Genomic DNA, 13,234 nt, shown 5'->3' with positions numbered 1-13,234 from the left:
CAGAGCAGACGGAGTGGGGAGTTGCAGGGGGGAAGGCAGCCTCTGGCCTTCCCAAACAAGACGGGGGGTGGGGAGGTGCTGCGCGAGAGCCCTGAACGGATACCCGGCATCTAGGCCTCCGGCTGCCCACCCACAAGGCTCTGGGTCTGGGCACAGCGTGACCACAGGCCAACCCCCACCCTCACGGGCAGCCCCTCCCTGCAGCCCGCTGTGCCCTGGGGGCCCTACAACCCTGAGAGAACAGGCAGACACCTGCCTTTCCCAGGGACGCTCGAATCCCTGCTTTTACTATCCACGGGATGAACACAGCTGAGATGGACCAGCGGGCTCGGCTGTGAAATCAGGCCAGGTGTAGAGGGGCAACGGGCTTCAGGGAAGAATCCAGCCTGGCACGGCATGCCTGGAGCCCTCCCCGCAGCAGATGCCCGAGAAGCAGAGAGGAGGCCCACATGGAGCCAGTGCCATCCGTGGCGGCTACCCGTCCACACGGGTGCTGAGCACGCGCAGGGCAGCTGGCCCAGAAGGAGGCCAGCTCCAAGTGTGAGACACACCGGATTTCAAAGCCCTCCTACCAAAAAAGAATGTAAAATATCTCCTTTTTCCTGTTGATTACACGTTCAGAAAATATTTTGTATATATTGAGTCAAGTTAATTATATTCCTAAAATTAATTACACCTGTTTTTACTTTCCTTTGATGTGGCTACCAGAAAATTCTGAATTACCTCCGTGTCCCGCACATGTGGCCCACATGGCATGTCCAGTGGACAGTTCGTTGCTCTAGATGCTAGGGTCAGGGCCGGGCCACCATCCACCCTGATCCCCACACAAAGGACCTGCTACCTGACCAACAGTGGACCCAGGGTGCTGTGCTCATCTCCCACAGCTCCTGGCCATGCACGGCACCAGTTGCTCTGGGACGCTTACCACTCCCCAAAGCATCAAGTGAGAAAAACCAGCTTCCTACTTGTCCCACTCTGTGGGGACTTGGACACTTGGAATTCCCAGAGCTTCCCGCCACCGGCCAGCAAGGGAGCTGCTGTGAGCCAGCCGGAGCTCCCTTGCCTCATCGGACCTGTCAGGCGGCTGCCCCCCACGTTGGCAGGGCCCTGCAGTGGTGGGCAGCTGACTGCAGCCCCTGTACAGCCCCAGCATGGCTTCGCCAGCTCACTGGGCATCTGGCTACGACTTTGGGGCTGAAGACGCTGCCCTCCCTCCCTCATCTGAACCTTGCTTCACGGTTAGGAAGTGCCAGCTTCCAAGGAAAGGCCCGGATTTGCACTTCTGGAGATGAAGCCTAGACAAGTCCCCATTTGCTGGGAGAGCAATTCTTCCTCCAGAGTAAACTCTCAGGGCGGAGTGGGGCACAGACCTCCAGCTGTCCACAGGATGGGCTGGGCACGCATGCGGACACGCGCACACACACACAGGACAGGACTGCACAGCCATGGAAACAGTGTTGAGGGCATTTCCAAGAAAACACGAAATAGTCACAGCAAGAAAGAGAGGGTGCGTGCCATGCCGTGCTCAACGCTGCATAAGAGTCAAGAACTCGTCCCTGCGTGATGACCCCTCCCAGGGCCCACCTCCTCCTGATGTCACCTCATTTCTTATGCCGCTGTCCCCACTGCCCCCACATTCTGTTTCTTGTATCTTAAACCCAGGTTACCGAGTCAGTCAGTCCTGAGAGGCTCATGTGAACCAGTGTTCCCAGCACCTCGGCCCCTCCACAGAGGCGGCCCCCAGACCGCCCAGCCAACAACTCGAGGGCCAGACGGGAGCATCAGGCTTCATCATGACAGGGCAACCCTGGCTCCCCAGGCCAGCAGCTGAGGAACCACCCAGTCTTCCCGGGGGGATGGACCCCGTACCATGGAGCCCCGTCTCCTCCCTCTGGGTTACTCCTCCTTTTGGTGGTCACAGCCTAAGCAGGGGGCCTGGCAACATGGGCTCCCACCGCGCCTGTGTCTGGGGCCCACTGCCACTCAGCAGGCTCTCGTCAGCTCCCCACGCCCCTCGTCTGCCTGCTCCTGGGTGGACCTGCCTGCCTGCCCTTTGGTGGAGCAGTTAGCAGCTTGCTCAGAGGGTGTGTGCGGTAAGTGGGTGACCTTTGTGTCTAAAAATGGCTTTGTTTCATCCTCACCCCTCAACAATCTAGCAAAATAGAGAATTCTAGAACAAATGAATTTCCTACAGTATTCTGAAGGCACTGCTTGGCCACCTTCCTGGTGGTGCCACGGGGAGCCTGAGGCCTTTGTGCAGGCCTGCTGTCCCTCTCTGAGCGTGGGGAACCATCCCATCATCTCCAGCTCCTGACGAGTTACAGCGATGCCACCAGATGAGGCCCCACTGGTACAGGCATAGCAGGCCTGTCACTCTGGAAACACATGCCCTTCAGTTCCAGGACGGTTTCCCACCATCTTCACCAGCTTCCTCCTGTGCTTCTGTTTTCTTTCTAGAGATGCAGTATCAGGAGCCAGCGGCCTGGCCTGTCCCGAGTCCCCTTCCTCTGGCCTCCATCCTTGTGCTTGGCCGCCTGGCTCTGTGGCTCCTCCCAGGAGGAGGGATGGCAGGGACCCTGCGCCCCAGGTCCAAGCATCGGCTCCCAAGCCTCGAGTGGCCGACCCCATGTGCCCTCAGGCATTTGCCACCTCGGAAAGAATGTGCTCAGTCAGGCCGCAGACCAGCCAGTCACACCGGCTAACCCTCAGGCGCATGAGTAGAACGGCATATCCTCAGGCCACCGGCCACTCCCAGACACACAGCACCTTGTCATGTGTGACAGGGACTGTGCCGTTTGATCCATAGCTGTGGCTGACCCCTGCACCTTCAACTGCAGCTTTCTGATCCACTTCCAAGGGCTCTTCCTTATCTTTGTATGTTCCTTTTTTTTTTTTTTTGTATGTTCCTTTTTAATAGCAACCAGCTCCAGTTCCAACAGCCTCTCCATCCTCGGAGAACAGGAACAAATGCTGTCACCCGTCCTGACAGCTGCCATCTCTTCCTGTCTGTCTGCATTGGCCTCTCACGTCAGCCTTGCTCAAACGTCTGGGCACCCTTGGCTGTGGGCTCCTGTTTACACCCAGGGCTCTGGCCGCAGTGCAGCTGGCTATCACTATCCAGGTGGTGATCTGGGGAGCCACCCACGCCCCCAACATTGGGAGCTTCCACCATTTTGGGAGCCACATGGGGGGCTCACGCTCACCTACCCCGGTTCTTGGGACAGCAAGGGCATCCCCAGTCCAGAGAGCCCCACCCTACCCAGGGAACCACCTCCAGCACCAGCACCATGGAGTACGAGGGGATCTAGGACCCCACATCATCCAGCGCCTGCCCTGGCCAACCCCCCCGCCACCCCCCGGCCCCTTGTCACCCTCCCCACCCACGTCCAGGTGCTGTCACTGCCTCAGCTCCTGCTCTCTCCATCCTCCAGGCTGTATCTCTGTAAAGTCCTTTAATGGCGTTTTAGTTGCCTTTTGGGAGGGAGAAGAATCACACGCTGTGTTGCATGTGTTTCTCCTCTCCTTATTTCTGCCCCAGGGCCTTTGCACTTGCTGCCCCTTTGGCCCAGATGGCTCCTTCTCAGATCCTAGTGCAGCTGGCTCCTCCACGAGCTTCCCCACCACCTCCCAAGGCATCTTCCCTTCTTCTTTGTGATAGCTTCTGATAGTTTCTTCTGGTAGCTCTGTATACCTGCCTATTAGCTCTGGGAGACCAGGACCAACTTCCTACTAGAGCCCCAGCCCAGCCTGTGCTGAATAAATGAAAGAACGAAGTAGAAACAGAGGCAGAGGCCCCATCTTTTCAGCAGCTGAGAAGGCAGGTGCTGGCATCCCAGGTCCTGGGCTTTGAGGAGCCCCCTCCTCCCCTGGGTCTCTGTTTCTTCTTCTGAAAACAAGGGTAACAGCAGCCTGACCCCCCCAGCTGACAGAGGAACCAGTCAGACAACAGGTGCCAAGAGCAGTAGAGTGAGGTGGCAGCCTGTGTACTCATCTTAGAAGCGCTAATACTGTCAGAGGCCACCTGAGTGGGGGCACAGAGTTCTCTCAGGAGAGCATCCGGGTAGGAAATAGAAGCTGGCTGCAGGGGCTGCATCCCCGGCTGCCCAGGACCAGGCTCGTAGGAGGGGGAGGGGCCAGCCGGTCTTGGCACAGCAGCCCACCGTGGCCTCGTCATAGAAAGAACTGGCAACAGGGGGACACCAGCACATCAGATACGGGGAGAGGAGTTCCATGGGAGCGGCTGAGGTGGGGGAGCAGGAATCTGGATGCTGGGACAGCAGGGGCAGCGGGTGCCACATCAGATCAGAGCAGGCTTTCCTAGAGCGAGGCCCTGTCACCGTGGTGGCCCTACCCAGAGTCCCTTCTTCTGCACAGACAAACCGTGGGCCAGGTCCTGTTCTCAGCACTTGAGACACATTAACTCATCTCATCCTCACATCACCCCTGGGAGGCCCAGAGAGGGCAAGCAACTTGCCCATGGCCACACAGCAACCAGTACACCCTCCCACGGTCCCTTCCATTCTGTTGGTTGAGACCTTTAAAAGTGGACAAAGTCTTCCATCCCACAATGAAAAACCAAAACTTAGAAGACTACCATTTTGACACACTCAGAAATAAAGTTTAAACCATTAATCACCAGATAGAAACTGACACACGTCAACTGTCATCAAGATGTTTTCTTTAAATACAGCCCATTCTCATGACAAGGAAGTTTTACACCTGCAGTATTTGTCAGCTGAGAAGCCCAGCATCCCACTTCTCCCCTCACTGCTCACCACACAGGTGGGGACCTCTTGGGTTCCCCACAAGCTCTTCCAGGAGGGCATGGCCTGGCTGTCATACCAGGACATCGAGTAAAAAAGATGAGCTACTGGTGACCAGCACCTGCTGGTATGAGGCCAAAGCAAAGCTCAGGCTTGTGGCTCTGGACCAGCCCCAGTGACCGTGGCAGCATCCCCAGGGCAGAGGGAGGCAGAGCCCCAAACCTGCTCACTGACACTTACCTGATCTGAGCAAAATGGCAGAGAAGCTCCCAGAGTGTCTGGCCTGAGCAGAAAGTGTCTTGCAACCTGGAGCCATCATCCAACTGCAGAGCGATGCGTACCTGAGGGGCGAGATACAGGAACCAAGTCAGGAAGAGGAGCAGCTATCCCAGCTGGAGCCCAGACCAGGTCTGATCCTTAGGGCACTGTGTTTGCTGAATTTTAGTAAGTGAGCACACTGCTTTACAGGATAATTTTAACAATTATCTCTCTAAACAGTGACAAAAGTCTATAACCCACAAGGGGGGAAATTCTCCTCTGGTCCCTCTGTTGAACAACAGACACACTAAAGCACGAGTGCAGAGACCCTAGGTAAGGACCTTACACAGCCCCACCTGTCACAGCCCAGCGCGTGACTCTCTAGGTCATTGCTACTCCTGCCCTTCTGGCCAAGGGACTCCTCAAGGGCACGTTTATTTACATGAAATCCCAATAACAAACAAAGGAGGAACTGTTCTGTGGGAAACTGCGAGGGGGTCTCCAGCACATCCAAGGAACCCACAAGGGAAGTCAGGGTGTTTCCATGTGAAAGGCTGAGAACCACAACTGTAATGGAAAAAGAGGTGTATTAATAAGCTCAGCCCCAGGCGCCTGACTCCTGGTGGGCTCTGGACAGAGAACTAACACCCCAGGGCCTGAGCCTCCTTGCCTCTCGACACGGATGAAAACCACTTCCCTGCAGTGCTGGGAGAATTTGCAGTTTCGTATGTAAAGGACCCGCTTGTGCACAAGAGAGCAGCTATCACCGTGATTCTTGTCTCTGTCCACAGTAACCCTAGTGTCATTCGCTAAATCCCTAGGACATAAAAGTTACTGACTTGGTAGAAAGCAGTGGGCTGCAGTCAGAAGACTCAGGCTGTGGTCTAGCCGAGACTGGTCAGAGGAAAGCCTGCGCCCCTGAGCTGGGTGTCCTCGTCCCAGAAGTGAGGCTGCACTGGACACCACACAGAGTCCTGCGGGCTCTAAGACTCTTGGTGATTTTCTGACCAGAAACATCGTCGTATGGCGGATGCTGCCAGCACGCTGATACGGACACAGCACAATTAACCGCCTCTCCACCCCCCACTCCCAAAAAACATTCAGCACAAAGAATGAAAAGTCTCATTTCCAATCATCAGCTTTTGGAGTAGAAAAGTGGCTCTGGCCTAACCTAGAGAAGGCAGTCTCACCTGAGGACGAAAACAAGTGCCTCGCCTGCACAGCCCTCTGAAACAGCCCACGCTCCCCACCCCGTCTGCTTGGCCTGCTGATACATCCTGCGGCCCAAATGGTCTGAATGGAAGAGCCGGGAGGAGCAGTGCCGCCGGTCCCCCCTTGAGAGCCACCTACCATGTTCTCAGGCCCCTCGCGGCTCCGGGAGATGGGCACCATCTCCAGCTTGGCGTTATTGGGCAGATTGGCGAATCTCCACTGGAGAGAGAGGTCAAGCACATTCCTTTGAAACCTGCAAAACAGACCAAAGCCACAGGCTGCCGGCTGACCCGAACACAGCCCAGCCCTGCCGGGAGCACGGTACAAGCAGAGTGACGCCCACGTCTGGCTAGCAATTCCGCAGCCCATGGCGCCAAGGCTGCAGGAACAGAGTGACGGCCAGCAAGCCTGCAGAGACAGGGTGACTCCAGCAGTGGGTCTTCCAAAGGAAAGAGAGAGTGAGCATTGATACAGTTCGGGCAAGAACAGAGAGAACACAGACAGGTCACCCCTGGGGCAAACCGAGGGCCTGCTCTTTCAGACTGTGAAGCAGCAACCAGCCCAAGTACAAACTCAGAAGATAAAAGCACACGTGGGCATAACTAAGGGCTGTGCACCGTGCTCTGCGCAGAAAAGTTCTAACAGAACGATGCCCTGTCGCCATTGCTCGGAGCTGCAGCCGTCTGGCCACTGCGGCCACTCTCCCTGTGCTGCTGGCCATCAGCCAAAATGACCCGCTCCTGCTATCCTTGGAAGCAGGGCCACAACCCCAAAGACCAGTGACAGAGGCAAAAGTTCTAGAGAACCACAAATGGAATGACCGGGCCTAAAGTCTCCATGGAGAGCCAGGCCCTCACGGTGGCTGAGATTCACAGATGAAGGGCTGAGACCGCCACTCCTAGCTCACAAAGCCAGGTCCTCCAACCCTGGAGCAGCCCTTCAGTCTCTCTGCCTGTGTCCTGCATGTTTTAGCCACTGCACAGGGACCTGGCAGCTTAGAGCTTCCAACAGATGAGGAAGAGGCCCACATGGGCCTGCAGCCTCCTCTGACCCTCATGCATAGAGCTCCTGGATCCAGGGAGGGATGGCTCTTGGAAGGAACTGAGGGGAGCAAAGTGAACTGGTGAGTCAGGGCGGAAATATCCACAGCCAGGAGAGGAGGGCAGGTGGAGAATCCAGGGACCTCCGAGACGCCTGCTGCTCTCTATTGACAGCCTGCCCTCCCAGGAAGCACAGTCAGGGTCGTGGTCAGCTTACTTCACAAACAGGAAACTCAGATGAGAAGTGCCAGTAGGTAGCCCAGGCCACCCAAAGGCAGTGCTGGAACCACAATCTGCAGCTCCTGACATCCAGCTCAGATCATACCTCTTTGGTGGACTGACAGGGAGTCAGATACCCACTCCTGAGAGGAGGAGAGAGAGGAAGGGGCGTGGGCCTTGGAGGCCTGGACACTGCCTCACCCATGGGCAAGGAGGGTGGCGGCCAGGTGGCCCTGGAGCCTGAGTGACCCTGGGCCCTCTCCTCCTGACCCCCTTAGCTCCCAGGAACCCTACGGGAAGGAGAACCACCACTGTTAACCCTATAGATCACTTGGGTCTCAGAAAAGCTCCTGCCCACAGCAGAAAATAGTTCTGCCGTGTGGCCTTGATTTTACAAGAGACAGACAGCGGCCAGAATAAATCACCAGGAGAGTGAAAAAGAGAACTTATTTATGCCTCTCAGAAATCAGACTGTGAGCTCTATTTTCAATGAAAGTTTAGGGGGAAAACTACAGCACTAGTGAGAGAATGTGAGCTTTGAATACACACAAAGTGGTCACCCGATGGCATGAATGCCAAGATGCCTTTGGAAACAATGGTTTCCTGAACATGAACAGGGCGTTTAGAAGACTTGGGAAAGAAACAACTTTGATACCCATCTTCAACACTGGCTGGAAATTACCTTATAACAACCTCAACGTCAACTGCAAGACAGGACAGAAGACCTAAGGAAAACCCGAGAAGTGAGGGGCTCAGAGTCCTGGAGATGAGGGGAAGGGGTCTCACACACGTGCACACACATGCGTGTGCAAAACACTGCCTTCGGTGGCAGTGGCAGCAGTTTTTAAACAAATTACACAGTCGGTGGATACAAAGGAGACAAGAGAAAAATCAATACATGTTGTAAAAGTCCAACCAGGCACCACGTGGAGGTCTCAGGCAGGTTCAGGGAGAGCAAAGAAAGGGCACACAGCTCTGTGACAAGATGCCAGGGGACAGCCCAGCACTGGCCCTGGGATTCTCGGTGGCAAGAGGCAGAGATCTGGGATGACGTGACGGCATCTCCGCTCACACCTCCTCTGCAGAGCCCTACATGAGAGGCAGCACGGGCCAGGTCTAGCAGAGCAGGCTCCCACCCCTTGGGCTCCTCTCTACCCCTGAATGTGAGGACAGCCAAACCGTGAAGGACACGCCGCTGCTAAGATGGGAAGCTCCCCATCCGGGATAGAAATCCATACCCACCGGTGCAGGGTTTTGACCCTTTCATTGCCTTAGACCCCACAAGAATCTGGTAAAAGCCCTCTCTTTGGAAAAATGCCTGCACACAAAGACCCATGCACACAACTCCAGGGGCTGTGAGGCCACCAGAACCCACCTACAGTTTGCAGGTTTCTTCCCATTTCTCCATGACCACCTCCCCTTGCTCTCAGAGCTCCACCAGGAACTTACACAACCAAATGCACAAAAGCCCTCTGCAGTGGGTAGAATGGTGGCCCCTAAAGAGATATATCCACATCCTAACACCCAGAACTCATGAATGTGCCTTATTTGGAAACAAGGCCTTTGCAGATGTAATTAAGGATCTTGAGATGAGGTCATCCTGGATTATATGGTAGGCCCTAAATTCAAAGACAAGTAGCCTTATAAGAGACAAAAGAGGAGAGACACAAACACACAGGAAGCAGGGAGGCAGAGACTGGAGGGAGGCGGCCACAAGCCCAGGGACGCCTGGGGCCCCCAAAAGCTGGAAGAGGCAAGACAGGTTCCTCCCCTAGACCTCTGGAGGGAGTGCGGCCCCACCAACACCATCACTAGGGGCTTCTAGCCTCCAGAGGGTGAGAGAATAAACCTTGTGGGTTTAAGCCTCAGCAGGGCCCTGCGGGAAGGGTGGATGGATTTGGAGACCAAGGCCCGGCCAAAGCAAACTCACTTCAGGTCGTACTCGTTGGGGTTGAAGTCCTGCCGACGGCACGTGTCCTCCAGGACCTAGGGGTGAGATGAGGGCATGAGCCACTGTATCTGGCCTGGTGGGCCCCGGCGGGGGTAGGCAAGTGCCACTGAGGCAGCCAAGGGCACAGAGTGCACCTCCTGGAGAGCCGGTTGGCTCTGTAGGACTAAGCCTAATACAAGCCAGGTGATGGACCATCCACTCAACAGCTCCACACGCCTCACCTGCAAATCCTGCTCACTCTCCTCCTCACTGGGTCTGCTTTGTCAACCCAGCTCTGTGGGACCCAAAAAACCGGGTCCCCAACAAACCCGTCACCACAGACATCTTCCTACACTCGGGGACCCCCCCACACACACAGAGAATAAAGTTCAAACTCCACAGAGAGCCAGCTCGAGTGGGTCCTAGGTGCCCCCCCTGGGCAGGAGCCCCAGTCCCTACCCTGCACACACTGAGTTACCATGCATCGTCTCAGCCCCCTGCACCACCGTGTGTGCACCGTCCCCTACACATCAGGGCCCAACAAGCATTTCCAACGTAATGCAATCGACGTCCGCCAGCTGCCCGGTAAAGTGCTGCGAGTGACTCAGCACACCCGGCCACAGCACACCGAGCCGAAGGGCGACCCCGGGGTGGGGACAAGGTTCGGGGGCCCTCGGAGGCGGGCTTGGAGCACCGCGGGCTCGGGTGGGGGTGGCAGAGGCCGCGACCCCCGCCAGCCCCTGAGTGCGGCGCCCCCGCCCCCATGGACCCGGGGCCCGACGCGGAAGTGGGCGGGCCCGCCGCGCCAGGAGGTCGCTCATTGGCCGTCGCAGACCCCGCCCGGCCCCGCCCCCACGGCCCTCGCCGCAACCTCAGGAGCGGCCGGCGCCGAGTCGCCGCCGCCGCGTTCCCGCTTGCCGCCCGCCGCCCGCCCGCGGTCGCACCTGCAGTAGCACTGTGCTCGGCGTCACCTTCACCGTGTGGCGCCGCCCGTTTGGGGCCAGCACCGACACCGCAGAGCCCCCGCTGCCCGCCGGGGCCGCCATCTTCCGCTCACGTGACCCGCCGCCGCCCGCCCAGCGTCAAACTTTATCCGCAACAGCCGGACGCACAGCCTCGCGGCCTCGGGGGCGGGGCCTGGGGAGGGGCGGGGCCAGCGCGCCTCCGGGCCGCCCCTGCCTGGCCACGCCTCCGGTGCTTTCGCTGGGCCCGCAAGCGCGCGCCCGACGTTAGATAGGCGCTGTCACTCCAGCGCGGCCACGTGGCCCCGGTTCTCGGCCGGCGGTGCGGGCAGCGAGTGCGCCGAGGCCTCGGCTCCCTGTCCCCGCCGGCCCGTCCTGGGTCCCACTGCCCCCCTACCTGCCCCCTCTGGTCCCGAGGGGTAGGGTCAGGCCCGGTACCCCTGCGGAGTGAATGCCTGCCGGCCGTGGGGTGGTGTCAAGGTCAGGGAGCAGCTGCCAGGAAAGGCCGGCCAGAAACTCCAAACCAGAGAGCAGATCCAATGAAAGTCTGCGACGAGCATTCTGCCTGTCCGTGCTCTCACTCTGTCAGCAGCTAAACCCTGTGACAGAACTTGTCCCCCAATTCCACCCGCCCAAGTCAGTGGAAGGGCCGGGAGGAGGGGCGTGTGGGATCCTGCCACCCCTCTGGTGTGGGTGCTGTCACGCCTTGGTGTAGCTGACACATCTGTCTCACAAGCAGCTTCATACTGACAAACAGACGACTGCATGCTTATGCGAGAAAACGGGAAAGCCTCAGGGTAGCCACAGCTCCACGGCCACCCCTCACAGTTTGCCTCACAGTCCAGAGGGCCTGTCTAGCACTCTATGCAACCTCAGTGCCTCACCGAGCCACACACACTGTCTGGTCACCATCGGCCAGTCCCCTCTCCTGAGGCCGGGGAACACCACAGGACACAGGACAGAGAAGTTTTCTGGCTCAGAGACAGCTTCTGCTGACCTGCCCCATCCCCTCCTACCTGCTCACATGGGTCTCATCATCCATGTGTAGCCGAGTACACGAGGCCTTGGAGCAGACACCTGTGGGGCATTTGTGACTACTGCCTGCAAGCTCTCAAACCCACCCTTCAGCCCAGCAGGGCCCCACATGCAGTTCTGCGGCAGCCAGGCCCCAAGTTGCCCCCAACCTGGCCTCTTCAGCACTGTGGGGTTTCCTCAGAGCCTCATCTGCACTGGGACAGGCCTTTCGTGCCTGCTCACTTGTTTACTGGCTGTCCCAGGGCAGCCCCATCTGTCTGGCCCTCCGCCGGCAGGCACGCAGAGCAGAGCCTGGCACGGGGTGGGTGCTCTGCAAACATCTGTGAGAGGAATGACTATCGATGGGGGGACAAACGAATGCACAGTCCCCCCACATGTGCCTTCTGCTGCCACTCACCTGGCAGGGGCAGGGTGCCCCAGGCTCAATGGGGTCTGTGTCCTGGCACTGGCACTAGGAGGTGGGAGAGGCAGAGCAGACCCGCCTCCCTTAGTGGCCTGGCTGGGCCAGACCTGGTGAAGACCAAGCAGGACAGACCAGACCCCATGAAGCTCCCATGAAGCAAGCCCCGGAGCCAACCCCTGGATGCTGGACCTCAGCTTGAGAAGCCTCCAGAGGCTGGAAATGCCCAGCAGAGGCTCCCCTGGTACAGGGGATTATTTCAGGCTGGAGGCAAAAATTCCAGGTTAACACACCAGCTCCACACCACAGCAGGAAGGACCCTCACCTGCCCCATGTCAAGTTTGCCATAGATTAGGACCCACATGCCTGGCCCTCCATTTGCTCTGTGGGGAGGCTGCCTCCTTGTGCTTACCTTCCTCAGTTCCTCACTGCAACTTGGCACCTTCCCTCAAGGCCCCATCACCTCCTGCGGATGGTCCAGGCACAGCCTTAAGGACGTGATCACAGCAGAGGTCACAGAGATGACTGTAGGGTCAAAGATCATCTTTGGGGGACTTCCCTGGTGGCCCAGTGGTAAAGAATCTGCCTTACAGTGCAGGGGATGCGAGTTCGATCCCTGGTCAGGGAACTAAGATCCCACATGCTGCGGGGCAACTAAGTCTGCGCGCCACAACGACTGAGCTCGTGAGCCTCAACTAGAGCCCACGCGCCCTGGAGCCCTCACACCACAACTAGAGAAGAGAAAACCTGAACACCACAACTAGAGAGAAGCCCGCGTGCTGCAATGAAAGATCCCACATGCTGCAACTAAGACCCGATGCAGCCAATAAATAAATAAATAAATAAATAAATAATAAATCTTTAGGGGAAAAAAATCATCTCTGGGAGGCATTCAAGGCCCCAAAGGGGAGCCTTTTCTTCGTGCTCATAGTTCAGCCTCTCTCTGCAGCTCATATTTTTCTTTCCAAATTTGCCGTTTTAAAAAATGACAGACCTGTACATTAACTTTCACAGCAGCTTTATCTAATAGTCAAAAGCTGGAATGAACCCGGATGGCCTTCAACAGGTTGAGCAGTTAAACAGTGTGGCACATCCACACATGGAACACTGCTCAGCAATCAAGAGAATGAACTACTGACACCGCAGCCTGGGTGAGTCTCCAGGGAAACACGCTGAGTGAAAAGAGCTGGTCCCCAAAGACTGCATACTGTACCATTCCATTTATATAGCATTATGGAAATGACAGCATTTGCCTTTTCTCTCTGCATTAATATATGCATATGTATTTATATTTGAAAGTAAGTTGATGACATCCAGGCACTTTCCCCCCAAATAATGTGGCAGCTCCTCCTAAGAACCAGGACCTTCTCCTTTTTAATCATAACCCATCACCACACCCAACAACCGTGGATATT

General features: G+C 57.0%; 1 protein-coding gene across 8 annotated transcripts in view; it reads right to left on the bottom strand.

The window, feature by feature from the left end:
• Window positions 1–10,800, bottom strand: part of ASPSCR1 (ASPSCR1 tether for SLC2A4, UBX domain containing) — a 30,242-nt gene extending 19,442 nt beyond the window's left edge. For 4 of the 8 annotated variants that reach the window (XM_059908794.1, XM_059908793.1, XM_059908797.1 and 1 more), the window contains exons 1-4: window positions 10,367–10,520; window positions 9,423–9,478; window positions 6,372–6,486; window positions 5,004–5,104 (exon numbers count right to left, since the gene is read on the bottom strand). In XM_059908794.1, coding sequence (XP_059764777.1) covers window positions 5,004–5,104; window positions 6,372–6,486; window positions 9,423–9,478; window positions 10,367–10,468 — 374 coding nt within the window. In that variant the 5' untranslated portion in view covers window positions 10,469–10,520. Of the gene's footprint in view, window positions 1–5,003; window positions 5,105–6,371; window positions 6,487–9,422; window positions 9,479–9,881; window positions 10,194–10,366; window positions 10,521–10,781 lie in introns of those variants that run through there. The other 4 variants (XM_059908799.1, XM_059908798.1, XM_059908795.1 and 1 more) reach the window with 4 other exon arrangements.
• Between the last annotated feature and the right edge of the window lie 2,434 nt (window positions 10,801–13,234).

Source organism: Balaenoptera ricei, chromosome 20 (assembly GCF_028023285.1).
Source record: "Balaenoptera ricei isolate mBalRic1 chromosome 20, mBalRic1.hap2, whole genome shotgun sequence".
In the NCBI taxonomy this organism is placed as follows: domain Eukaryota; kingdom Metazoa; phylum Chordata; class Mammalia; order Artiodactyla; family Balaenopteridae; genus Balaenoptera; species Balaenoptera ricei.
Note: the sequence above shows the minus strand (reverse complement) of the source record. Positions and strands in the feature narration are given on the sequence as shown.